We start from the raw sequence: 26,668 nt of genomic DNA on the forward strand, positions 1-26,668 counted from the left end.
ACAGACACCGCTCAAAGCCACCCACACCGCTCGGGCCGCCTCTCGCCGCCGCCGCCGCTGCTGTCGGTGCCGCTGCCGCTGCGGCCGGCGCCGGGCGAGCGAGCAGCCTGCGGGGGCAGGACGCTGCGGCGGCGGCGGCTCCAGCGGCGCTCGGCGGCGGCCAACAGCGACACCCGGAGGCGCCGCCGCGACACTGCAGCCGCCGCACGGCCGCGCTCAAGGGCGCCCGGCTTTGGGCGGGGCTCAGCGGCTGCACCGGCCCCGGGGGCTCTCCCCCACCAAAAACACCGAGAGCGGCAGCTCCTGCTTAACGAAAAGTAGGAACCCTTATGATTACAGCAGCAATATTCGCGTAATAACGACCTAATTATTTGTAACTGCAGTAAACATGGAAATATGTATTACACCTTATCAAAGATTTTTTGCCCTCTCTGGTTTGAAATGACACGAAAATCAGAAACTAAATATGTGTTCCAAAATTACAGATAGGTTCTCGCATGCGCGGTCAAAGAACTGAAGCCAAAATCTGAAAAGAAGATTGCTGAGATGCTTTACAATTTAATTGTGCTAGTGGTACCCTAGATATTGTTAGCCCATCATCTGTGCAAAACCGGTGTGAATCAAAAGGACATTTATCCAGTGATTAACAACTGCAGAAAAACCTGAAGCCCAGAAGCAATGGATGTGCTCTCAGATGAATGGCCGTGTACATACTTACCTAGCAGAGAATTAAAAAAATGCAAAGCAGTGCAGACTCTGCCCTGTGTCCATCCTTACACTGACTCTCCTTCCATCCAGAAAACCTTCTGTGCTTTTGGTGGAAACTCAAAAATTAGGCCTGCTACAATAACTGATGTAATATTTCCATTGTTTTAATTTTCCTAACCTCTAGGCAAAAGTCTCACCATCTACCCAGTCCGTTTTAGGACTGCAAAATCAGGTGAATGGTTTTCAATGAATTCTGAAGATTCACATACAAATCCCAAACTTCATTTTGACCTCATCAGAGAGGGGGAGATCTTTCAGTGCTGTGATTTTCTGGTGCTTTATTGCAACACAGCCTTTAAAATTGTTTCTCAGAGCATCTGGAAACACACTGAGGCTTCAAGGTGCAAGCTGGCAAGGTGCAGGAATATTAAAGGACTATGAGGTCTCTCTGACTGGACTAAATGACTTTGGTAAGCAGCAGAACAACAGAAATCCTTTCCACTTATTAAATCAAAGAAGCCAAGCCAAATACCTCCCACTGCCATACACGGGGGAATCAATGGCTACTGTGACACCTCAGGGCCTGTGCAGTGCAGGAAACCACAGAGAGCAGCACGTAGCTCTGTAGACCTCAGAGACACAAAGAGAATCCCCAGGTAAGTGGAATTGGACAGCAGCATGTTGCAGCTACCCACTGGAGTTTAGCAATTTCTCATTTTCCTCACATACAACATTCTCTCTTCACTTGGTTCTCAAGGGAAGTTACTATTTCCTGCAAAGCAACTCACAAGTGGGAAAGAAACATGAACCATGGCGTTCCAGGAAACAGAGCCTGAATGGAGATCCAAGGTGGAAAATGTAATTGCCACTCTCACAAACTCTTTATCAAACTATGCACTTCCCCTCTTTTATCACATGCGCTGATCTACAAAGATGTGACTGCTCCTAAGGCAAATTTTACATGTCTTAACATGACAAAATTAGAACACTGATGTACCCCCCCCACATGTTCTCATTCCACTTCAGCTGTAATAATATGTCAATGAAAGAAAACCACACAAGCAATGCATGGATGCATTAGGAGTGTTTTCAGAGAAACTCACCAGGAAATCTCAGGCCTTTCTCTGGGTAAGGGAATTCATTCCTGAGAGCCCCTGGAACACACTGAGGTGTCAGGCTAGAAGTGAGACCTTGAAATTTTTTTCTGGATTACCGGTGTCACTTCATTTCATTAAACTCTCAAGAGCTCTCATCAGCTTTTCTACTATGGGGCCTGCTCATACCCCACAGATTCGAAGGCCCAAGTTTGTAGGCCCAACTTTCAAGGCCTAAGCTTGAGGGCCTCAGTTTGAAGGCCTGATTTTAAAGGCCCAAATTTAAATACCCAAGTTTAAAAATCTATGTTTAAAGGCCTAAATTTGAAGGTTTGTTTGAAGGCCTATGTTTGTAAGTTTTAACAAGTACCTAAGACACATGTCTAATATCTAGAGGTAAGGCACTCTAAGTAATTCCCTCTGAGGAAAAGCAAAGAAAACTGCACAGAACCATAACTATGTGATCCATATAACACCTAGGGTTATATGGCTATACCAACCCTTGAGATATTTCAGCAACTCTTCCACCAGCCCTGTCTCTGTGCATGCAGAATGCTCAGACATAACCCAACAGGGACCCCTTTGCAGACAGACACCACTGGAAGAAGTTTTCCACACAACTTCTCCTTTTGGAGAGCAGGGATCACAAAACAGGTCCACACATATGGACTCTGCTCATCACTGATGCTTGAAGAAATGTAACATGTCTAAACAGTCATAAGCAATATGCAGCTTAGCTAAAGACTCAGATCAGAATCAACTCAAAGATGTCTTCATTCTTCCTAAGCACATGGACAGTTTTGAATATCTATCACTTTGGAATCATTAATGTGAAGTTTATGCCTACATACAAAAGGTACCACTCACAGTGAAGAGCTGTTTCAGACATGACAGAGGATGAAATGAGTGACGTTCTGGCACATGCTTCAAGTAAAATGCCCCAAACCCTGTCTAATTTGCTGCTAAATTAGACTCTCCCATTCCTACAATCCTACCAATTTCAACACCCACAAAACACCAGCAGTAGCATCAACATGCAAGAACCATTAATACCATCTGAAGGTTTGCTCAAAGCTTGGAAAAGCTTGGTACAAACACACTGAAACTCTACAGCACAACAGTAACAAGGACATATAGCTGGGGAAATGACATTTCCCACAGCATTTCTTAGACACAGAACCCTGAAGCATGCACTTCCCTGGGCATTGCTTGCAGAGAAATTCATTGGAGAATTGCCATCCTTTTCTGGACATAGGAAAAGGGCACTTGGTCAAAGTGGCACAGGCGTTGGCACATCCAGATGACTGGATCACAGAATCCCACTTTGCCTGCTGAGGGGCCAGTCTCTCCCTGGGAACAATCTCTCCCTGACTGTTCACCATGAGTAGCTTACAAGTAAGATCAGTGACTCTAGAGACATTTCCAGATAGAGTTTTAGGCACACACAGGCCCACCTTTACCTGGTCATGACAAACAACTCCACAGTTAAACTATCATTCACAGAGAGCAACCATTACAGAGAGCAAACGTATGAATCCGCAGTTTGGCCATTTATAATCTGAACATATTCATTTTATGTAGTCTAGGAATGGACCATGGAAGTTAAAAACACACCTGCTTTCTCTCCAGCAGTGCTTCCTTACACACTGCACCTGCAGGAGTCTCCTGAAACTCGTTACAGATTGTTTTGTTCTCTCTAATAGTTACCATTAGCAGAGGAACTCCACTGCAAGAAAAGTTGCATAGACAACTTACTATGGCTAACATTTAACTTCTAAACATGTGTGAGAAATAAGACAACTTCTCTCATTAAAAATTTAAGGAAACACATCTATAAATGTCTTTCCCTGTCGAGTTGTAAAAATGCAAGGCATGTATCAGACAGCCAGGCAAATGCAAGAGATGTGATGCGAGATTAGCAGACACAAAGACCCATCTTAAGATCAGTGCAAAGAACAAGACAAGAAGATAACGTCTGCAGAAATGAAGGGTTGAAGCTCATCTCAGTAACAACTTTTGGAGAAAATACATAATCTAGGTATTAAAAGTGGGGATTGGAATGAATTTCCATATTGCAAAGCTCGCCTTGCGACATTTCAGATTGGAATATATGAGGCTATTAATTAAACATATTTACTATGCATTAAATACATTACAATTCATTAAATAGATTGGAATATTTAAACACACCTTTTGTCATTAGAACTTCAATAATATCTGTTTAACCACACATATTTGGGAAGGAGAGAATTGCATTGCATTAGACTACAGATCAACACTGAAAACAAATCTTATCTTATCTTTTAACAATCTTTCACACAGAGACCCCATTATTTGCATCTCCTGCCTCTAAAGCCTTGCACGTTGTGTCCCGACCTTGACAGTTTGAAAGCAGTTTCCATCAAAATACCAGATATTCATACGGTTTCCCTGCAACATGCACAAGGATAACTTAGAGCCTTCAAATAGGTATCTCTACCGCTCTGTACTAAGAGGGAAGAAATATGTCTCGGCCAAATGCATATCAGAGAAGAAACGGGAAGGAGGTGAAACACTACATGTCCTTCAAAAGCTACAAAGGCAGCTAGGATCATATGATCCAGAAATAACTTCATTTAAAAAACCCTCGAGCCAAGAGCAGTCTAACCTTATCATACATCACTCACAACCTGGAAACCCAATACACGACCACATGTCCACAGTCGTGTGGCCAGCACCTCCCAAAAAAAAGATACCTTGCCGTCCATGTCAGGAAAAATCACTCTGAAAGACACGGAAAACAGCGGAGAACCAATAGAAGAAAGAATAGCGGAGAAAAACTGGTACGGGGAGCTCACCGGTACGGAGGCGGAATCCGCGGGGAGGGCGCCGGCCGGGTCCCCGTCCCCGAGCAGCGGCGCGGGCTCGTCGGGCGGCGGCCGGGCCGGGAGGGTGTCGCAGCAGCTGGCGGCCGAGAAGCGCAGGTGGCTCTTGCGCGAGTCGGCCGTGAGCGACACGTCGTGCGCGTAGGACTGCAGGAAGGCGCGCACGCCGTCGATGCCCACGAAGTGCGAGACGGGCACGCCGCGCGAGGCGCCGCTGTCCGGCGGCAGCAGCTGCTGGCGGTGGCAGCGGCGCAGGCGCAGCGCCAGCAGCAGCAGCAGGAAGGCCACGAAGAGGCACGAGACGGCGGCCACGGCCAGCACGAGCCAGCGCGTCAGGCTGGCGGCCGGCTCGCCCGGCGCCGCCGCCTCGTGCGCCGCGCTGCCCAGCTCGGCCAGCAGCTCGGCCACGCTCTCGGCCAGCACCACGCTCAGCGTGGCCGTGGCCGACAGCGCCGGCCGCCCGTGGTCCCGCACCAGCACCACCAGGCTGTGGCGCGCCGCGTCGCGGGCCAGCGGCGAGCGCGCCGTGCGCACCTCGCCGCTGTGCGGCCCCACGCGGAACAGCCCCGGCTCCGTGGCCTTGGCCAGCTCGTAGGACAGCCACGCGTTCTGCCCCGCGTCCGCGTCCACCGCCACCACCTTGGCTACCAGCGCGCCGGCCTCCGACCGCCGCGGCGCCAGCTCCACGCCCGACCACGCCGCCGCCGCGGCCGCCGGCGGGTACAGCACCTGCGGCGCGTTGTCGTTCTCGTCCACGATCTGCAGCCGCACCGACACGTTGCTGCTCAGCGCCGGCGCGCCGCCGTCCTCCGCCCGCACGCACAGCTGCAGCTCGCGCAGCTGCTCGTAGTCCAAGGAGCGCAGCGCGTACAGCGCGCCCGTCTCCGCCTGCACCGACACGTACGACGACAGCGGCGCGCCCCGCACCCGCCCCTCCGCCAGCCGGTAGCGCACGCGCGCGTTCTGCCCCCAGTCCGCGTCCGTGGCGCGCACCGTCAGCACCAGCGCGCCCGCCGCGTTGTTCTCCGCCAGCCGCGCGCTGTAGCGCTCCTCCAAGAACACCGGCGCGTTGTCGTTCACGTCCAGCACCCGCAGCGCCAGCACCGCGCTGCTCTGCAGCGACGGCGACCCGCCGTCGGCCGCCCGCACCGTCACGTTGTACTCCGACACCTGCTCGCGGTCCAGCTCTCTCGCTGTCACCACGCGGTAGTAGTCTTCATAGGACTTCTCCAGCCGGAACGGGATGTCCTTGTCAAGCGAGCAGCGCACCTCGCCGTTGGCTCCCGAGTCGCGATCATTTACCTGGAGCAGGGCTACCACTGTCCCCGGAGGAGCGTCCTCAGAAATCTCTCTTAGAGCTGACCGTAAAGAAATCACCGGAGTGTTATCATTTATGTCTGTGATGGTGATCGCGACTTTGGCAGTGTCGAAAAAGCCTCCCCCGTCCCGTGCCTGCAACTCCAGTTCGTAAGAGTCACCTTCCTCGAAGTCCAGGCTTCGTCCCAGAGTGATTGCTCCCGTCTCAGAGTCCAGATGCAATATCTTCGAGGCTTTTTCTGTTATTTTCTTAAACGAGTATTTCACGTGTCCATTCAGCCCCTCGTCGGCGTCCGTGGCAGTGACAGTGACGAGGACAGAGCCCACGGGCATGTCCTCGGGCACACGCACCGTGTACTCCGCCTGGCTGAACACGGGCGCGTTGTCGTTCGCGTCCACCACGGTCACACGGATCCGAGCCGTGCCCGTCCGTGCCGGATCGCCGCCGTCCGTCGCCCTCAGCACCAGCTCGTGAAACGCCGCCTCCTCCCGGTCCAGCGCCTTCGCCAGCACCAGCTCGGGACGCTGATCGCCGCCGGGGCCCGCCTGCACGGCCAGCGAGAAGTGCTCGTCACCGCTCAGCTCGTAGCTCTGCAGCGAATTCCGACCCGAGTCCGGGTCGTGAGCGTCTGGCAGGGGAAATCGCGACCCCGGGGATGTTGTCTCACTTATTCTCTCTTCCAGCTCAATATCCTTGAAGCTCGGAGCGTTGTCGTTTATGTCCGTGATTTCCACTTCTATTCTATAAAACTTCATTTCCCCCTCCACTATCAGCTCACAGCGCAGCACGCATTGCTGTTCACTCTCGCACAGCTGCTCTCTGTCGATCCTCTCTGCCGTCACTAAATGTCCCGTCTTCCCGTGCAGAACGAAATACTGTTCACTACCTTGAGAGACAACGCGGACGCCGCGGTCTCGGATCTCCGGCAGCTGCAGCCCCAGGTCCTTGGCCACGTCGCCCACGAACGAGCCCTTGGGCATCTCCTCGGGCACCGAGTAGCGCAGCTGCCCCCACGCCGCCTCCCACGCCGCCAGCAGCACGGCCCAGAGCAGAGCTCGCTGCCGCCGGCCCCAGCGCCTCCCCGCCGCGCACATCTCGGCCGCCGCTCCGCCGGCACCGCAGCACCGCCGATCCAATCCCGCTGCCACTCAGTGCTCTCAGCTCCTGCACCGTGCGCAGCTGCCGGTGCCTCCGCCTGGCTCCAGAATGGACCAGCACCGCAGAGACGATCGGGGACCACAGGTTCGGGCAGGGAGAGAGCAACCGAGTGAGCCGATCCGCAGCGGGCGGGGCTGCCGGTAGCGCTCCGAGCTTCCTCTCGCTCCTCTCGGTCAACAGCGGCGCCCGCAGCCTCCTCCCGGCACTGCAGGCACCGAGCGCTGCCCGGCGCTGCCCGCCCTGCCTCGCTCCGTACAGGGCACGGTCGCCAGCGAGATGTCGCTTTTCGTCCAGCGCCGATCTCCTGCCTCCGCATTTCTCCAGCCCATCTCTGCTTTCATCCTCCAGGGTATCACCATCGGGAGGAAGGCAGAGGCAGTCTGTGGGCGGGGTTCTTTAATCGCACGGGAAACTCATTACTTTCTAAATGTCATTTTACGTAAATTAAATAGATATTTTCCCCTGTAGCTTATTATTAATCTTATCCTTTTTGTTCAGAAGCACCTTCAACAACAGCCTCACAGAGAGAAAACGGGAAGATAGCATTTGCCGAAAATACAAAACTATCAGGTTCCTTAACACAAGTGTGATGAGAGCAATTGAATTCTTCTTGGAGTCAGGGAGCTAGATATTACAGGATTAAATTATAGGTACAAATAAAGATGCAACTGAAACTCAGAAAGGAAAACTTCAGGATTTGAAATATTTGACATCCTTTCCTAGTGGATATAGTGTTTCCTTAGTTTATACAGATTTACAATTAATCAAGACATTCTAGGATTTCTTTTTTCCTAAATTCAGTGTGTACAGCACCGTAGTTCGTTAGTAAGCTATTCAGCTAAGTATTTCTAAGAACGATATGATATGATATGATATGATATGATATGTGATGTGTTCAAGAAAAACATCACGGAACCGCAGAACAAAAGTACAACATTGAAACTGTGCTGACCACTAATTAGTGTGCAAACGAGCCTGATTCAAGTACCTAAACGCTCCTCTGACTAATCTCCCTTACATGGGATCCCTCTGTATATCAGATGTTTATCCCGATAAACAGAATTGCAAAAATTTGATGTTCGCAATATATGCGCGTTCTAATAAAACCCCCAACATTATTGTGAAAAGAGGATAGAAATAAAACAATGTTTGAAACAGAAATCTTTCAGCACTCCCACCAGTGTACGAAATAAAGATCATGAAGAGCAAAACAGAATCAGCCAGGACGCATAAACGAAGCCATGTAATCCCTCTGCTGCATTACCCCTGACTCCAAAACGAGCGACAACGCCAGATGTCTGTGCTTTGGGTTTTTTTCCCTTGAATCCATCATGCACAGTCAGCAATTCTACTTCCACACAATACGAATCAGCTTTCAATGTCGCTAGCAAATTCTAATTTGTTAAGCTCAACTGTTGAAGACAAAACCTCGCGCCTGAAGCTGAACCTGTGACCAACGAAGAACCAACGGCTTCCTGCTCTCAGTGAACGGGAGACAGCCCGTTCCTTAATTCAGTCCGTCACGGAGACAGGACTGTGCAACTCACACAAACCCGGGAAACAAGGACAAAGACGCAGAAGCGCCGCTACTAGCCGAAAGCAGAGGTACTGGGAAAGCCTGTCACCTGAAGCTGCAAAGGAGGAAAAACGAAAAACTTCAGCCGCTGCGTGATGATACGGATGAAGAATCCCCAGGGACACCATACAAAGAACACGCGGGAAACAATGGTGACGTTCCGAGAACTTTTCAAAGCAGAAGAAGCTCAGGCATTACAGACCTGCGGTGCGTCGGGCTCGGCGGGCTGCTCTCCCAAGGCGAGCTGACTATCCGGGCTTGGCTTCCCGCACGAATCGCCGCCCAGAAGCTCCTCCGCCGACAGGATGGGCACCGGCGGCGGCGGCGGCCAAGCGGCCTCGGGCACGGCGCGGGCGGGCGGCGGCACGCACAGGTTGTAGGAGTAGGGCAAGGTGCCCTCGCAGAAGTCGGCCGGGAAGGCGGCGCCGGCCAGCGAGAAGCGCTGCGCGCCCAGGCAGCGCAGCACGGCGGGCGGCCCGGCCCGGCGCAGCCGCGCCAGCACGGCCAGCGCCACGCTCAGCACCAAGAGCGCCGAGAGCAGCGCCAGCGCCAGCACCAGGTAGAACTGCAGCTCGGCCGCCGCCGCCGCCGCCTCGGCGCCCGCCGGCCGCTCGCTCAGCTCCGGCAGCGCCTCCTGCAAGCTCTCGGCCAGCACCACGTGCAGCGTGGCCGTGGCCGACAGCGCCGGCTGCCCGTGGTCCTTCACCACGGCCACCAGCCGCTGCTTGGCCGCGTCCCGCTCGCCCACGGCGCGCGCCGTGCGCACCTCGCCGCTGTGCAGCCCCACGCGGAACAGCGCCGGCTCCGACGCCTGCACCAGCTCGTACGACAGCCACGCGTTGCGCCCCGCGTCCGCGTCCACCGCCACCACCTTGGCCACCAGGTAGCCGGCCTCGGCCGAGCGCGGAACCACCTCGAAAGGCGCCGCCGCCGCCCCTCCCGCAGCCTCTCCCGCCGCCGGCGCGGGCCAGAGCACCCTGGGCGCGTTGTCGTTGCGGTCCAGCACGAAGACGCGCACCGTGGCCGTGGAGCTGCGCGCCGGCGAGCCGCCGTCCTGCGCCCGCACGGCCACCGTGAACTCGCGGCACTGCTCGTAGTCCAAGGAGCGCTGCGCGTACAGCGCGCCGCTCCGCGCCTCCACCGACACGAGCGGCGCCGCGCCCGCCGCGCCCGCGCTGCCGCCCGCCAGCCAGTAGCTCACGCGCCCGTTGGCGCCCGCGTCCGCGTCCCGCGCCTGCACGCGCAGCACCAGCGCGCCCGCCGCGTTGTTCTCCGCCACGTACGCGCTGTACGCCGCCTCCTCGAACACCGGCGCGTTGTCGTTCACGTCCGACACCTCCAGCACCAGCTCCCTGCTGCTCCGCAGCGCCGGCCTGCCCCGGTCCCGGGCCACCACCGACACGCGATGCTCCGACGCCTGCTCGCGGTCCAGCGCGCCCGATGTCACCACCTTGTACGACCCGCCCGACGACGCCACGATCGACAGCGGCGCCTCTCCCGATAGCTCGCACGACACCTGACCGTTCTCGCCCGAGTCGGGGTCGTCCACATTCAGCACGGCTACAACGGTGCCGGCCGGAGCGTCCTCGGGGACAGGGCTCGAGAGGGACAGAATGGTGATCTCAGGCGCGTTGTCGTTCTCGTCCGTGATGTCTATCTGCACTTCGCAGTGACTGGCGAGACCGCCGCCGTCTCTCGCTTCCACCCCAAAGACGTATTTATTCTTCTCCTCGAAATCGAGGGGACCCGCTGTCCTCACTTCCCCGCTCTCGCTGTCGATAGTGAACAACGCCCTGACGGAGTCCGGAACACTGCCCAAGGAGTAGGATACTCGCCCGTTCGAGCCTGCATCAACATCGGTCGCTCGTACCTGCAGCACCACAGACTCTAGTGGAAGATTCTCTGATACCCTCGCCTCGTAGAGGCTTTTGTTGAACACGGGTGGGTTGTCGTTGGCGTCTGTCACGTTGATGCGAACCTGGACAGTCCCGGACCTCGCGGGATCCCCGCCATCTATGGCCATCAACACCAGCTCAAAGGAGCTCTGCTTCTCTCGGTCCAAAACTCTCTCCAGGACTAATTCTGGCAGCTTGCTTCCCCCCGGCTTTTCCTTCATTGACAGTGAAAACGACGGGTTGCTGGTGAGTTGGTAAGTCAGCAGCGAGTTGCGTCCTGCGTCTGCATCTCGGGCCATCTCCAGCGGAAAACGAGCACCAGGAAGGATCCATTCACCGATCTCGAGGTCCAGAGCAGCCTTGCTGAAGACTGGAGAGTTGTCATTCACGTCCTCAATGGCCACCTCAACGTGGAAAATGTTCAGCGGGTTGTGCACCAGCACCTCGAAGCTGACAGAACAGGTCGCCGACTCGCCGCACATCTCCTCCCGGTCCAGCCTCTCGTTCACGTACAGGTTCCCGTTCTCCTCATTCACCGTGAAGTATTTCAGCTGCTTCTTGCCGCCAGACGCCACCTGCAGCTTGCGCGCCGGCAGCTCGTCCGCGCTGAGCCCCAGGTCCCGCGCCAGCGGCCCCACGAGCGAGCCTCTGCCCAGCTCCTCGGCGATGGCGTAGCGGACCCGCTCGGCCGCCGCCCGGCACCACACGCACAGCAACAGCAGCAGCAGCAGCGCGGCCAGCAGCGCTCGCCCGCCGCCCGGCCCAAGCCTCTGCCGCCGCCTCACCGCCATTCTCTGCCCGCTGCGCTCGCCGCGCTCCTGCCGCTGCCCTGTCGCCCTTCCAGCCGCTCTCGCCACCCACAACAGACACCGCTCAAAGCCACCCACACCGCTCGGGCCGCCTCTCGCCGCCGCCGCCGCTGCTGTCGGTGCCGCTGCCGCTGCGGCCGGCGCCGGGCGAGCGAGCAGCCTGCGGGGGCAGGACGCTGCGGCGGCGGCGGCTCCAGCGGCGCTCGGCGGCGGCCAACAGCGACACCCGGAGGCGCCGCCGCGACACTGCAGCCGCCGCACGGCCGCGCTCAAGGGCGCCCGGCTTTGGGCGGGGCTCAGCGGCTGCACCGGCCCCGGGGGCTCTCCCCGACCAAAAACACCGAGAGTGGCAGCTCCTGCTTAATTCCACTCCAAGTCGTTACTATGGCTTGTGCTAGCGGGCGCTTTCAAGGCATTTTTTCAGTCACATTGAACAGTCACATGCAAAGATCCACGGCGCCCCACTAAGGAATGGAACTAAGCTGCTCTTAATAACATCACAGCCATTTACATCAGCAATAACCGATAATATAGAGAAGATTTCCAGAGCTTTTTCGAACTCTGTCGCGTTTTGAATTGTTATTCATTACTTGGGAAATATTAAATGGGAGATATAGAGCAAGAAACGTGAGTATCCCCTATGCCAAGAAGGCAGAATAACGTTTACTCTTTCGTTTCTGACTCATTAAAATTGCTTCATCTGAGCTGTTTCGTTCACCCATATCTGAGCACCTGACAATAGAAAGCGCAAAGGAACACTAAGTCCTTCATAGAGCAAAACAATGTTTCCAACATCCAATTTAAACTTTTCTTTAAAGGCCATTAAATTCACACCAATGCCATGGGCAAGAACATGCTAGACTTGAACATTTCGGGTATATCCAAAACTTTTTTTGGTAATATCTTCCATTTCCAAACAACCCACACTGGAAAATTTTCTCTTAATCAAAACCTCCCTTCTTTCACTTAAAAATATTTGAATGGTGTCCTATGACCACTGGCACTCTTAAAAAGAGCTCTCTCCATATTTCTTATAAGCTTAAACATAAACAACAAAAATACAGTGATAAGTCTACGCACAGGCATCATTTCTCTATGCTGAAAGACCTACACTCCTTCAGCCCTTCATCATAACAGAAATGTTCCAGCCTGCAGACCACTTCCATGATCCTTCTGGGAACTCTAGCATGTCCATTGGGATATTGGCCCAAGATCTGCATTCAGTCTGTACTCTCACAGAAAGAGTTTAGAAGAGGGAAGGAACTCCCTCGACCTGCCAGGCAGAGTGCTTGTCATGCTGTGCAGGACACAATTCCAGCAGCAGGTGCCCAAGGGCAGCTCATGGCCCACCTCATCAACCCCCAATAACCCAAAGCATTCTCTGCAAAGCTCTTCCCTGTCCCCCACTCTCTCTTTCAACTGGGAATTGCCCCACCCCAGCTGCAGGACCTTGCACTTTAATCCATTTCATGATGGCTGCACGGGGCCACTTCTCCAGCCCATCCCTGGCTGCCATCTCTGCCCTGCAGTGAATCAGCTCCAATCGGTGTCAGCTGCAAATTGCCTGAAGGTGCCTCAATCCCATTGGCCATGCAGGTGCTGAACAGAACTGGGCCCAGTCAGGGCCCTGCAGGGACAGCACAAGTCACTGCTTTGCACCTGGACATGGAGCCACTGTCTGGAACTCTCTGCAGGTGACTCTCCAGCCTGTTCCTCAGCCATTTGACAGCCTCCAGCTGATTGCCCAGCAGGTTCCTCTGGGTGATGGCCTGGGCGACACTGCACACCTTCTCCCACTGGGCCCTGCTCTGTGCATGGAAACCTTGGCTGGCCTGGGTGGTCACTCTGCACTTGGACAGCTGCAGCAGAGATCATCCTGCATGATTACACCACAGACAAAATGTTCCTGGCTGAGCACACCAGGAGTGCTTGTGAAACCCTTCCTCTGTGCAGCTGGAAACATCCCAGGTGTGTGTGGGAACTGCACCTGCACTCGGGCAGCTGGCACAGAGGAGACCTTCCACATGAGATCAGACACCCTGAGCCTGAGCTCATGACAACAAGCACTGCAAGAGTCAGAAACACATGGAAATGGACAGATGCAATAACATTTTCTAGGTCTGCCTTGCTCTACAGAAGCAACTCAAATCACCCTGGACTCCATCAGGCACAGCCTGGTGTTATCTGTGACATGTGACAAGCAAGGCAATCACCCAGTTCTTCTCCAGCCTCACACACAGAGCTCCCCTCTCTGCTTTTTCTTCCATGCCAGGTCACTGTAAGGTTTTGCTTGTGGCCATCCCCTCACTGCTCAAATCCATCATTAGATGATAATGCACTGCAGCCACACCCAGAAGGGAGGTGCAATTGTCTGCTCACCTTGATTATGATAAGGAAGGCAAGGATTCTAGAGCACACAAATGATAGATCTTACTAAAAGATCAGCAGTCATCCAACTGAGAATGGCTCATCAAACCATTGGCATCAAGGGAATCTCCTCCCCATCATTTTCATATGCTCTGTTCCACAGAGAGGCAAAGTCTACTAAAGTCATATTTGCATCTATTTCTTCCAACAGGAACAGAACACAAAGTCACTCTCATATCTCCTGCCTTCAACTCCCTCTGCAACAAGAGCAGGGGACATGAACACACCATACAGTGCTCAAAACAGATGCATTGTTGCCAATAGTAAGTATAACCACACACAGAAAAAATCAAGGGAAAAGAAAATTAAACCAAAAAATACCCACAAAAAAATAACAATAAAAAAACCTGCAGGAAACCCTAAAATATGAATCAGATAAGGATAGGAAGCACTAGTGAATAACAAGTAGTCATTGATGCTCACTGTGAAGTCTTCCAGGCCTTTATTGTAGGCCTTAAATTCATACCTGAGAACACCTGGAAGTTACTGAGGTCTCTAGGGGCAAGTGTGCCTCTCAAGGCTTAGAGAGTATAGCAGGAGAGGGAGGTTAATTGAAAAATGAGTCCTCTCCTCAGCAACATTTTCTACTGCATGGCCTGCTCACCTGGCAGAGGTGGGAAACCATCATTTTAAACAGCTTCTCATTGGCCTCTTTCTCGAGATAAATCTTCTGACAAATCACAACAGATTCTCTTATCACTTGTGCTTCCTATCCTCTGCCCACACTCTTTAGTCCTAAGTGGCTGAAATAAGGATGTCCAGAAAAACATCAGTCATTATTTCATATTTCAAAGTACTGACCAGATTTGTGGAAGTGAGCTGCAACCTTCTGGGAAACAAAGGCCTCAATGAAAGTGTAATTACACTTTGAAGAAACTCTCTATCACAATGTGGCATAGAGATATAGATGCATAATGGAGCTTTCACACAGGATTGTTTAGCTCTTCCAGCCAACAAGTACAGTTTTAAATGAACAGTTACCCTGCAAAATCTTACTCTTGGAGGATTGTCATTCTTGCTCATGATAGAGAAACAAGGATCAGAGCAGACCAGCAATGGCACTGCCTTTGGCACCAAGCATGTAATCAAACCATTTCTCTGCCAAACCCACACTAAGTCCCCCATTTGCCTGGCACAGAACTGAGCTCTCACCCTCCTCACTCTGCATTCACAGCCTTCAGTTTCACCATCAACACCAACCACAATTTTGGTTCCATGTTGGCCACAGAGAAAAACAATCCTTGGGGAAACATCCATTCATGAAGTTGTATTTGTTGAATGAAATATTCAAGGTCAGGCTGGCTGGGGCTCTGAGCCACCTGCTCTGGTGGAAGATGTCCCTGCCCATGGCAGAGCAGCTGGAACAAGAGGATCTTCAAGGTCCTTTGCAACACAAACCATTCTCTCATTCTGTGCTTCTGAGATTCTATGATTACAAGTGCAGCTACAAGGGATGGATGAGAGATACTCTCCAAACTGGATAATGATATGTTTGGACTTTGCAGGATTGCCAGAAAAATTCCGATTTACTCCTTAACAAAAAAACCAAGGGAACAAAGAAACAACCCAACCCTACCTAACCCAAACAAATTACCCAAAGGAACTGAAATGAACCCAGCCAAGAATGGGAAAATGCCAGAAGAGTATCAATCATGGCCTCACATTGAAGTCTGGGTCAAATGCAGCATATACACAACCCTGGAAAATCAACAGTAACCGATACACAGGAGCTCACTCAGGAGTCATTAAGCAAGCTCCAGACTGTCATTTCCTTGGATAGGAAGAGAAAGAAAAAGATTGCAATTACAGCTGTGGGCATCATCCAAGTACCAAGACAACGAAAACTGGACACAATTCATTAATTCATTTTGAACCGAATCACAGTGAACTCCAGCACCAGCCCTGTCTCTCCATACACAGACTTCTTCTCTCTGGCCAAACATAACATTACAGCAAACTCTGCAAACAGACATCATTAGATGAAAGTTGTGTGCACAATTTCTCAGAGCCCAAGCAACAACTAAGGTTATTCTGTTCCTCCCAATTATTTGAACAAGTGGGAAATCTCATATATGCCATAAATTATTACCAGCTCTGTCAACGACCCACACATCCAAGAATCACCTCAAAGGCAGCATCACCATTCTTCAGCACATGGACTCCACAAAGCATGTGGGACTACCACTCTTGATGCAAAGGAATATGGAACCCAAACTAGGCCCTTTCAGTCCAAACCACACAACTGAAAATCATACGACTCCTCGTGACTCATTTGCACAAGGCCAGCAATAGCCCTGGGGATCAACAAAACACATGCCATGTCTCCACCAGGGCCTCCTCACACACTACACAACCAACACTCTCTTCTAACCCTTCTATCCCACGGATAGCATAGATCATCTGAATTTAGAGAGACTCCACCAAAAGGAAAGTTACGGAACTGCATCTCCTTACCATGGATAATATATGACTTCACATACAAGACAGCAGACAACAAAAAACATTTTTTACAGAGACATTTTAGGAAACTTGTCTATGGAAATGTCTCTTCTCTGTCTTTTCATCTATAAACATAAAAGAACCATTTTCAGATCATCAGAAGAATGAGACAGAAAGTTAACACCTGCAGAATTGAACAGCTCACAACACTCTCATGAATTACTTAACTCAGAGTAGATATTGATAACATTGTTTATAGGCACTGAACACACAGCTTGCAATTCCCATAAACCATCTGTCATAAGTGCAAAATTAAGCTTTGAAGTGACACCATTATGATGACAAACAAATACTTATTAAGAGCTTGTCAAGGTTCTCCATGCAGTTGGAATACAGATTTCTAGACAATTTCGTTGGGGAGAAGAACTCCACATTCCTTCCTCCTAGAGATAGAAACAGGAAAGGAGATGGAGGAAAACATTCCCTTAAGTCTTTCAGCAGACATTCACACACAGCTCACAGCAGTCACATTTCCAAACCTTCACATCATCCATGGTGTGCTTTCACACATTTATCATAAAAACGTGTGAGAGTGAAGACCCAGTTCCCCAGTCCATTTTTCTTGTCAGCACCAATTTCACACAGCTATCTGCACATCTTTGTGCGGTGGAAGATACATTTGCTGTTCACTGAAGTTCTGTGAGGAGACTTTGTAGGTCTCAAAGTAAAAGTTGAGCAGTCTTCCAAGAGACACTGACTCAGTGAATATCTGCTCACAGGGAATTATGCCCACCTTCTATCTCCCACTGCGCCTCGAATCTCTGCTTCCCATGCAGGCAATTCTCTTGCCATGTTAAATACTTCCGACCCAAGGCTCAATCAGCTCCATCTGACATAGCTCTACCGTGAAAAACAAGAAAAAAACCAAAGCGGTTCTACCATTTCCTCCTCCACATGCAGCCACCCACAGCCTTTGCAAAGAATCACAACTTCGAGAAGATCCTTCATCCTCATAACAGAGAGACAGACATCATCAAGGACTACTTGTTGCCTGGTTCAAGATCTTTGTTGCAGAACGCTTCCTGCACACCACTAGTATGTATCATGGACAGTGATAAATGCTGAGAAGAATGTGCAGAGAAGTTCCACACAAAGCCATCAGCATTTTGTTCAAGACAGATTCCACCTATTCAAGCACATGTGCTCTTGGGAAGACACATGAGTCTTCTAAAAAGCTGTATTTCTTAATAAGGTGATCCATCCCTTCAGAAGATCTAATACGAAGAGCAAGACAGATTCCACAGAGCACAGGTGACACGGGGGAAACAATGCCTGGAACCTCATCAATACCCAAACCGCCGACCTAACCAACAGCGTGACAGAAGCAGCCTTCTCCCTCCTTCCTCCTTCACGAACTGGAAGCGTGAGGACCCATGCCATGTTCACACAATGATAGCAATGGGCACCAGTCTTCAGAACTACACCAAAGGAAACTTAACCATGCTTCCAGAAATAGTCTCCGAGGAGAGCCAGACAACACGGCTGGGAAAGAGCAGGGGAGCATCACAAGAAAACGTCATGGAGAGAACCTGTACAGAGGAACTCACCGAGGGAGGGGCGGGGTCCGAGGGGAGGGCGCCGGCCGGGTCCTCGTCGCCGAGCAGCGGCGCGGGCTCGTCGGGCGGCGGCCGGGCCGGGAGGGTGTCGCAGCAGCTGGCGGCCGAGAAGCGCAGGGGGCTCTTGCGCGAGTCGGCCGTGAGCGACACGTCGTGCGCGTAGGACTGCAGGAAGGCGCGCACGCCGTCGATGCCCACGAAGTGCGAGACGGGCACGCCGCGCGAGGCGCCGCTGTCCGGCGGCAGCAGCTGCTGGCGGTGGCAGCGGCGCAGGCGCAGCGCCAGCAGCAGCAGCAGGAAGGCCACGAAGAGGCACGAGACGGCGGCCACGGCCAGCACGAGCCAGCGCGTCAGGCTGGCGGCCGGCTCGCCCGGCGCCGCCGCCTCGTGCGCCGCGCTGCCCAGCTCGGCCAGCAGCTCGGCCACGCTCTCGGCCAGCACCACGCTCAGCGTGGCCGTGGCCGACAGCGCCGGCCGCCCGTGGTCCCGCACCAGCACCACCAGGCTGTGGCGCGCCGCGTCGCGGGCCAGCGGCGAGCGCGCCGTGCGCACCTCGCCGCTGTGCGGCCCCACGCGGAACAGCCCCGGCTCCGTGGCCTTGGCCAGCTCGTAGGACAGCCACGCGTTCTGCCCCGCGTCCGCGTCCACCGCCACCACCTTGGCCACCAGCGCGCCTGCCTCCGACCGCCGCGGCGCCAGCTCCACGCCCGACCACGCCGCCGCCGCGGCCGCCGGCGGGTACAGCACCTGCGGCGCGTTGTCGTTCTCGTCCACGATCTGCAGCCGCACCGACACGTTGCTGCTCAGCGCCGGCGCGCCGCCGTCCTCCGCCCGCACGCACAGCTGCAGCTCGCGCAGCTGCTCGTAGTCCAAGGAGCGCAGCGCGTACAGCGCGCCCGTCTCCGCCTGCACCGACACGTACGACGACAGCGGCGCGCCCCGCACCCGCCCCTCCGCCAGCCGGTAGCGCACGCGCGCGTTCTGCCCCCAGTCCGCGTCCGTGGCGCGCACCGTCAGCACCAGCGCGCCCGCCGCGTTGTTCTCCGCCAGCCGCGCGCTGTAGCGCTCCTCCAAGAACACCGGCGCGTTGTCGTTCACGTCCAGCACCCGCAGCGCCAGCACCGCGCTGCTCTGCAGCGACGGCGACCCGCCGTCGGCCGCCCGCACCGTCACGTTGTACTCCGACACCTGCTCCCGGTCCAGCTCTCTAGCCGTCACCACGCTGTAATAATTGCTCTGCGACCTTTGAAGCCGGAACGGGACGCCCTCGGCGAGTGAGCAGCGGACTTCGCCGTTGGCCCCCGAGTCCCGATCATTTACGTGTAACAGGGCTACCACTGTCCCCGACGGCGCATCCTCAGAGATCTCAGTCAGTGAGGATGATACTGTAAGTTCAGGGGCATTGTCGTTGACGTCTGTCACGGAGATGGTGACTTTGGCTCCATCGAATAGTGCTCCCCCGTCCCGTGCCTGCACCTCCATTTCAAATGAGGAGATTTCCTCGAAGTCCAAGTTCTCCTTAAGGATTATTTCTCCTGTGGTTGATTGAAGGTGAAAAAGTTCGGATGCCCCTTCTGTAATTCTGTGTAAACTGTATTTCACCTGTCCGTTCGCCCCCTCGTCGGCGTCCGTAGCTGTGACAGTGACTAGTACGGAGCCCACGGGCACGTCCTCGGGCACACGCACCGTGTACTCCGCCTGGCTGAACACGGGCGCGTTGTCGTTCGCGTCCAGCACCGTCACGCGGATCCGAGCCGTGCCCGTCCGTGCCGGATCGCCGCCGTCCATCGCCCTCAGCACCAGCTCGTGAAACGCCGCCTCCTCCCGGTCCAGCGCCTTCGCCAGCACCAGCTCGGGACGCTGATCGCCGCCGGGGCCCGCCTGCACGGCCAGCGAGAAGTGCTCGTCACCGCTCAGCTCGTAGCTCTGCAGAGAATTCCGGCCCGAATCCGGGTCAAGAGCGTCTGGTAGGGGAAACCGCGACCCAGGGGCTGTCGTCTCGCTCATGCTCTGTTCCAGTTCGATTTCCTTGAAGCTGGGCTCGTTGTCGTTAATGTCCGTGATTTCCACTTCTATTTCATAAAATTTCATTTCCCCCTCCACTATCAGCTCACAGCGCAGCACGCATTTCTCCACCAGCCGGCACAGCTGCTCTCTGTCGATCCTCTCCGCCGTCACTAAATGTCCCGTCTTCCCGTGCAGAGTGAAATACTGCGTCCGACCTCTTTCTACTATACGAACGCCGCGATCTCGGATCTCCGGCAGCTGCAGCCCCAGGTCCTTGGCCACGTCGCCCACGAACGAGCCCTTGGGCATCTCCTCGGGCACCGAGTAGCGCAGCTGCCCCCACGCCGCCTCCCACGCCGCCAGCAGCACGGCCCAGAGCAGAGCTCGCTGCCGCCGGCCCCAGCGCCTCCCCGCCGCGGACATCTCGGCCGCGGCTGCTCTCCGCTGCCGCCTGCTGCTCTGGTACTCGCGCTTGCTGAGCTTTCCTACAGGACTCTCGGCTCACCGGCCCCTGTCGTAGCCTCTTTCTCCTCCCCTCCTGCAGTTATCTGCACTGTGAGGACGACCGCAGATCGCCGAGCTGCCGACACTGCAATCTGGCGAGCGAGTGATCGAGCCGATCCGCAGCGGGCGGGGCTGCCGGTAGCGCTCCGAGCTTCCTCTCGGTCAACAGCGGCGCCCGCAGCCTCCTCCCGGCACTGCAGGCACCGAGCGCTGCGCGTCTGCCTCGCTCACAGGCAGCTCGCGGGGAAAGGACAGTAGCCTCCGAAAGGTTGCGTCCCGTCCTGTGGGAACCCCCTTCCTCGGCTTTCCTACAGTCGACTTCTTAGTCGATCATCCAGCCCTGAACTAGACACATTTAATACACCTTATGGGGTTGCAGTATTTCTGCCCCTCCCAAAAACCTTAAATAAATGTGATAAAATATGTTCTTAGAATATGGCATGCACAGTAATGCTCATATTATTTCCTTAGGCCCTGAAGCTCAATATCCTTCCAGCAACTGTTCAGCCTTTTAGACCAGTCCGTTGTCAGGACTTACCTCTCACCCATTCGGCAGGTTAAAACGACTCCATGTATGCTCAGAAATAATTATGCATATTCAAAATATTTTCTCCCTGCATTCTGCAGAATAAAGACAACACTAAAATTTTGGACTATATTATATTCGAGCTGCACATCCCAGGTTGTTCTGAAGCACCCTGACTTCACATCATTATTCAGACACCACTTTGAAGTTGCTCCTCACACCTTTAAACATTACAGGCTGCGCTTCTGAATTACTCCTTTGTGGAGTAATTCAGAAGAGAAAGCAATGAGCCATAAAACACAATAGAATCTTTCACGTCAGAAAAGACCTCCCATGTGATCAAGGCCGGCCTTTCTGTCTTGGGGGGAAATTTCAGAACATATAAAAAACCCAAAACGAAACGAAATACTAAAATATGCCTGAAAGAAAACTATCAGGTTATATGATAAGGAAAGGGGAATGGAAAACTAAAACCAGAGTTTAAAACACAAAAACTAAGCATTTGGAGTTGCTTTGTTGATTTGAATACTGTTTTGTACTTTGTTTTCTTTCTTTAAGATTTCTGGTTCCTCTTTGGTTTTTTGAGGTTTTTTGTTTGTTTAATTCTTCAAGTCCTGAATTACACCCTGTCTGGGCTGTGTAACCGGTATAATTTTCTAAAAAGATATTACGACACACAACAGATGCATGAATTTTGTATTGAGGAAGCCGCACGCAAACCTGCTTTAGTACTACAATACCAAAACAACGCTTAGCAACGGCTTCTTCTTTCAGAGTTATCTATCAAGTATACTGCCTCGAGAAATAGCAATGAAAAAAAGGTAAATTAACGTTTTTTCTTAAACTTCAAACCACTGAAGACAACAGCAGAATGCTAGGCATAATTTCCCACAGAAACTTAATGGAACCTAACGTTGAAGACACAGCAGAGTTTCACCACATCTTAACAGGCAGAAAGTGCCATATCGAATAGGCCGTTATCAACATAAACACGAGATATAATCACTTAACACCTCATGGAAATACGAAAAAGCAATACCGCTGCAACAAAGAACTAACCTATGAGCCTCCTGCCATCACCACGCTCATGAAGAAGGCTGACAGACAATGAGCGTGCGATATTTACACACCTGGGGTACATCGGGATTGGCCGGCGGTTCTCCCGTCATGGCGGTACTGCCCAGGCTCGCCTTTCCGCAGGAATCACCGCCCAGAAGCTCCTCCGCCGACAGGATGGGCACCGGCGGCGGCGGCGGCCAAGCGGCCTCGGGCACGGCGCGGGCGGGCGGCGGCACGCACAGGTTGTAGGAGTAGGGCAAGGTGCCCTCGCAGAAGTCGGCCGGGAAGGCGGCGCCGGCCAGCGAGAAGCGCTGCGCGCCCAGGCAGCGCAGCACGGCGGGCGGCCCGGCCCGGCGCAGCCGCGCCAGCACGGCCAGCGCCACGCTCAGCACCAAGAGCGCCGAGAGCAGCGCCAGCGCCAGCACCAGGTAGAACTGCAGCTCGGCCGCCGCCGCCGCCGCCTCGGCGCCCGCCGGCCGCTCGCTCAGCTCCGGCAGCGCCTCCTGCAAGCTCTCGGCCAGCACCACGTGCAGCGTGGCCGTGGCCGACAGCGCCGGCTGCCCGTGGTCCTTCACCACGGCCACCAGCCGCTGCTTGGCCGCGTCCCGCTCGCCCACGGCGCGCGCCGTGCGCACCTCGCCGCTGTGCAGCCCCACGCGGAACAGCGCCGGCTCCGACGCCTGCACCAGCTCGTACGACAGCCACGCGTTGCGCCCCGCGTCCGCGTCCACCGCCACCACCTTGGCCACCAGGTAGCCGGCCTCGGCCGAGCGCGGAACCACCTCGAAAGGCGCCGCCGCCGCCCCTCCCGCAGCCTCTCCCGCCGCCGGCGCGGGCCAGAGCACCCTGGGCGCGTTGTCGTTGCGGTCCAGCACGAAGACGCGCACCGTGGCCGTGGAGCTGCGCGCCGGCGAGCCGCCGTCCTGCGCCCGCACGGCCACCGTGAACTCGCGGCACTGCTCGTAGTCCAAGGAGCGCTGCGCGTACAGCGCGCCGCTCCGCGCCTCCACCGACACGAGCGGCGCCGCGCCCGCCGCGCCCGCGCTGCCGCCCGCCAGCCAGTAGCTCACGCGCCCGTTGGCGCCCGCGTCCGCGTCCCGCGCCTGCACGCGCAGCACCAGCGCGCCCGCCGCGTTGTTCTCCGCCACGTACGCGCTGTACGCCGCCTCCTCGAACACCGGCGCGTTGTCGTTCACGTCCGACACCTCCAGCACCAGCTCCCTGCTGCTCCGCAGCGCCGGCCTGCCCCGGTCCCGGGCCACCACCGTCACGCGATGCTCCGACGCCTGCTCGCGGTCCAGCGCGCCCGATGTCACCACCTTGTACGAGCCGCCCGACGACGCCACGATCGACAGCGGCGCCTCTCCCGACAGCTCGCACGACACCTGACCGTTCTCGCCGGAGTCCCGGTCCCGAACTTTCAGCACGGCCACCACGATTCCGGTGGGGGCATCCTCGGGCACGGGACTCGAGAGCGACAGAACGGTGATTTCTGGGGCGTTGTCGTTCTCGTCCGTGATATCTATTTGAGCCTTGCAGTGACCTGTTAACCCGCCTCCGTCCGTCGCCTCCAGGCCGAAGATGTATTTATTCTTCTCCTCGAAATCTAAGGGACCCACCGTCCTGACCTCGCCGCTGTTGCTGTCGACAGTGAACAGAGCACGGATGGTGTCTGGGACGTTGCTGAATGAATAGGAGACGCGCCCATTGGAGCCCGCGTCTGCATCTGTCGCCTGTACCCGCAGCACCAGAGACCCCACTGGCAAATTCTCCGCTACTCTCTCCTCGTAGAGGCTTTTGCTGAACACGGGCGGGTTATCGTTGGCGTCAGTAACGTTTATGCGTACCTGAACAGTCCCGGATCTCGCGGGATCCCCGCCATCCACTGCCATCAGCACCAGCTCAAAGGTGCTCTGCTTCTCGCGGTCCAAGGCTCTGTCCAAAACTATTTCTGGCTGCTTGGTTCCGTCAGGGCTCTCTGTCACGGTCAAACTGAAGGAAGGGTGGCTGGTGAGCTGGTAAGTCAGCAGTGAGTTACTTCCTGCGTCTGCATCTCGGGCCATCTCCAGCGGAAAATGAGCACCGGGAGGGATTAATTCACCGATCTCGAGGTCCAGAATAGCTTTGCTGAAGACTGGGGAGTTGTCATTTACGTCCTCAATGGACACCTCAACGTGGAAAACGTTCAGCGGGTTGTGCACCAGCACCTCGAAGCTGACAGAGCAGGTCGCCGACTCGCCGCACATCTCCTCCCGGTCCAGCCTCTCGTTCACGTACAGGTTCCCGTTCTCCTCATTCACCGTGAAGTATTGCTTCTCCTCGCTCAGCCGCAGCTTGCGCGCCGGCAGCTCGTCCGCGCTGAGCCCCAGGTCCCGCGCCAGCGGCCCCACGAGCGAGCCTCTGCCCAGCTCCTCGGCGATGGCGTAGCGGACCCGCTCGGCCGCCGCCCGGCACCACACGCACAGCAGCAGCAGCAGCAGCGCGGCCGGCAGCGCTCGCCCGCCGCCCGGCCCAAGCCTCTGCCGCCACCTCACCGCCATTCTCTGCCCGCTGCGCTCGCCGCGCTCCTGCCTCCTGCCGCTGCCTCCCTTCCAGCCGCTCTCGCCGCCCACAACAGACACCGCTCAAAGCCACCCACACCGCTCGGGCCGCCTCTCGCCGCCGCCGCCGCTGCTGTCGGTGCCGCTGCCGCTGCGGCCGGCGCCGGGCGAGCGAGCAGCCTGCGGGGGCAGGACGCTGCGGCGGCGGCGGCTCCAGCGGCGCTCGGCGGCGGCCAACAGCGACACCCGGAGGCGCCGTCGCGACACTGCAGCCGCCGCACGGCCGCGCTCAAGGGCGCCCGGCTTTGGGCGGGGCTCAGCGGCTGCACCGGCCCCGGGGGCTCTCCCCGACCAAAAACACCGAGAGCGGCAGCTCCGGCTGAATTCAACTGCAAAGCGTTTCCATGTAGCTGTGTTGGCCGGTGCTTTTAGGACATTCTTTTAGGTCACATTCCACAGTCACAAGGAAATATTCATTGCAGGGCAGTATGGAATGGAATTCAGCCGCTCTTAATAAAATAATGGGCCATTAACACCAGCAATAATAGATAATATAGGGAAGATTTCAACAGCTTTTCCACATTTTCCTCAATTGTTCTCTCATTATCTGGGAAATATTAGTTGGAGATACAGATCCGCCTAACGCAATATAAGCATCCCCTATGCCAAGATAGCAGAATAACATTTACTCTTTTCTTTCTGACAAGGCAATGACCCAGTTCTTCTCTAGCCTCGCACACAGAGTTACCCTCTCTGCTTTTTCTTCCATGCCAGGCCACTGTAAGGTTTTGCTCGTAGCCATCCCCTCACTGCTCAAATCCATCATGAGATGATAATGCACTGCAGCCACACCCAGAAGGGAGATGCAATTGTCTGCTCACCTCCATTATGATAAGGAACTGGAGGATTTTAGAGCACAGAAATGACAAACAATGTTACTAAAAGATCAGCAGTCAGCCAACTGAGAATGGCTCATGAAACCATTGGCTTAGGGGGAATCTTCTCCCCATCTTTATCACATGCTCAGTTTCATAGAGAGGAAACCTCTACTGAAGTAATATTTTCATCTACTTCTCCAGACAGAAGCAGAAAACAAAGTCAGTCTCATATCTCCTGCCTTCCACTCCCACTACAACAAGAGCAAGGGACATTAGCACATCACATGTTACTAAACAAAGATGGATTCTTGTTAATTGTAAGTATACCCAAATACTGACTAAATCAAGGGTAAACAAAACAAGACAAAAAGTCCACACAAAACAGAAAAGCACGAATCAGATAAAGCAAGGAAGCATTATAAGAAAACACGGAGTCATACTTGCCCAGTGTGAAGTCTTCCAGACCTTTACTCCAGGCCTTAATACTCATACCTGAGAGCACGTAGGAGTCACTGAGAAGTTGCAGGTGCATGGCCCTGAGGACTTAGATGGGACAATAATAGAGCGGGTTCATTTGAAGAGAGACTCCTCTCCTCAGCAACTCTTTCTACTGCATGGCCTGCTCACCTTGCACAGTTATGAAACCATCATTTTAACAGCTTCTAATCAGCCTCTTTCTCAAGGTAAATCTGACATATTACAACAGATTCCCTTACCTCTTCTGCCTCATAGTCCCCACAGCATTCAGTCTTAAGTGACTGAAGTAAGGAGGCAATGAAAAACATCACTCACTGTTTCATATTTAAAAGTACTAATCAGAAACGTGAAAATGAGCTGCAACCTTCCTGGAAACAAAGACCTGAATGAAAGTGTAATTACAATTGTGAAGAAACTCTATAAACCCGTATTGAACAGAGATACAGATGGATAATGGAGGTTTCACCCAGAATTAATTACTGCTTCCAGCCAAGACTTATGGTTGACCATGAGCAGTTATTGTGCAAAATGTTACTGTTGGGGGACTGTCATTGTCTGATTCAGACACCAGGATCAGAGCAGCAATGGCACTGACTTTGCAACCAAGTATGAAATCAAACCATTTCTCTGCCAAACCCACACTGAGTCCCCCATTTGCCTGGCACAGAACTGAGCTCTCACCCTCCTCACTCTGCATTCACAGCCTTTACTTTCACCATAAACACAAACCACAATTTTGGTTCCACGTTCGCCACAGAGAAAACAACACCTTG

The 26,668-nt window shown here is 54.4% G+C and overlaps 5 protein-coding genes across 6 annotated transcripts in view; all 5 read right to left on the minus strand.

The window, feature by feature from the left end:
* The window catches only part of LOC131565001 (protocadherin gamma-C5-like), a 229,623-nt gene that overhangs the window by 76,536 nt on the left and 126,419 nt on the right, over window positions 1-26,668 (minus strand). The gene's annotated exons all lie outside the window — the stretch shown is intronic.
* On the minus strand, window positions 12-7,108 carry LOC131564924 (protocadherin gamma-A10-like). The gene is made up of 3 exons (XM_058815543.1): window positions 4,640-7,108; window positions 4,179-4,232; window positions 12-230 (listed from the first exon to the last, which is right to left on the minus strand). Exons 1-3 carry the CDS (start codon window positions 7,076-7,078, stop codon window positions 12-14), a joined length of 2,712 nt encoding a protein of 903 aa, XP_058671526.1. The 5' UTR covers window positions 7,079-7,108.
* LOC131564925 (protocadherin gamma-B5-like) lies at window positions 8,906-11,404 on the minus strand. Its single transcript, XM_058815544.1, has one exon. It carries the CDS (start codon window positions 11,402-11,404, stop codon window positions 8,906-8,908), a length of 2,499 nt encoding a protein of 832 aa, XP_058671527.1.
* LOC131564926 (protocadherin gamma-A10-like) lies at window positions 11,487-20,334 on the minus strand. Its single transcript, XM_058815545.1, has 4 exons — window positions 17,896-20,334; window positions 13,082-13,281; window positions 12,090-12,154; window positions 11,487-11,725 (listed from the first exon to the last, which is right to left on the minus strand). Exons 1-4 carry the CDS (start codon window positions 20,332-20,334, stop codon window positions 11,487-11,489), a joined length of 2,943 nt encoding a protein of 980 aa, XP_058671528.1.
* On the minus strand, window positions 22,027-25,950 carry LOC131564928 (protocadherin gamma-B5-like). The gene is made up of 3 exons (XM_058815546.1): window positions 25,911-25,950; window positions 24,641-24,863; window positions 22,027-24,598 (listed from the first exon to the last, which is right to left on the minus strand). Exons 1-3 carry the CDS (start codon window positions 25,948-25,950, stop codon window positions 22,027-22,029), a joined length of 2,835 nt encoding a protein of 944 aa, XP_058671529.1.

The sequence above is a fragment of the Ammospiza caudacuta genome, chromosome 16, assembly GCF_027887145.1.
Source record: "Ammospiza caudacuta isolate bAmmCau1 chromosome 16, bAmmCau1.pri, whole genome shotgun sequence".
Lineage (NCBI taxonomy): Eukaryota > Metazoa > Chordata > Aves > Passeriformes > Passerellidae > Ammospiza > Ammospiza caudacuta.

What these genes read in the sequence shown, in the direction of transcription:
- LOC131564926 (XM_058815545.1), bottom strand. Translation starts at nt 20,334, where the DNA reads ATGTCCGCGGCGGGGAGGCGCTGGGGCCGGCGGCAGCGAGCTCTGCTC. An exon ending in CGGACCCCGCCCCTCCCTCG is followed by an intron (nt 13,282 to 17,895) that starts GTGAGTTCCTCT and finishes TCTCTGCTGCAG; the next exon opens with CTGTCCAAGTGCAGAGTGAC. An exon ending in GACAGTGGCTCCATGTCCAG is followed by an intron (nt 12,155 to 13,081) that starts GTGCAAAGCAGT and finishes TTCTATTGTCAG; the next exon opens with GTGCTCAGATATGGGTGAAC.
- LOC131564924 (XM_058815543.1), bottom strand. Translation starts at nt 7,078, where the DNA reads ATGTGCGCGGCGGGGAGGCGCTGGGGCCGGCGGCAGCGAGCTCTGCTC. An exon ending in CGGATTCCGCCTCCGTACCG is followed by an intron (nt 4,233 to 4,639) that starts GTGAGCTCCCCG and finishes TGCATGTTGCAG; the next exon opens with GGAAACCGTATGAATATCTG. An exon ending in ACTGCTTTCAAACTGTCAAG is followed by an intron (nt 231 to 4,178) that starts GTCGGGACACAA and finishes CCCCGCCCAAAG; the next exon opens with CCGGGCGCCCTTGAGCGCGG.
- LOC131564925 (XM_058815544.1), bottom strand. Translation starts at nt 11,404, where the DNA reads ATGGCGGTGAGGCGGCGGCAGAGGCTTGGGCCGGGCGGCGGGCGAGCG.
- LOC131564928 (XM_058815546.1), bottom strand. Translation starts at nt 25,950, where the DNA reads ATGCACCTGCAACTTCTCAGTGACTCCTACGTGCTCTCAG. An exon ending in TGACTCCTACGTGCTCTCAG is followed by an intron (nt 24,864 to 25,910) that starts GTATGAGTATTA and finishes GGGCCGGTGCAG; the next exon opens with CCGCTGAGCCCCGCCCAAAG. An exon ending in GGCGAGAGGCGGCCCGAGCG is followed by an intron (nt 24,599 to 24,640) that starts GTGTGGGTGGCT and finishes GGGCGGCGAGAG; the next exon opens with CGGCTGGAAGGGAGGCAGCG.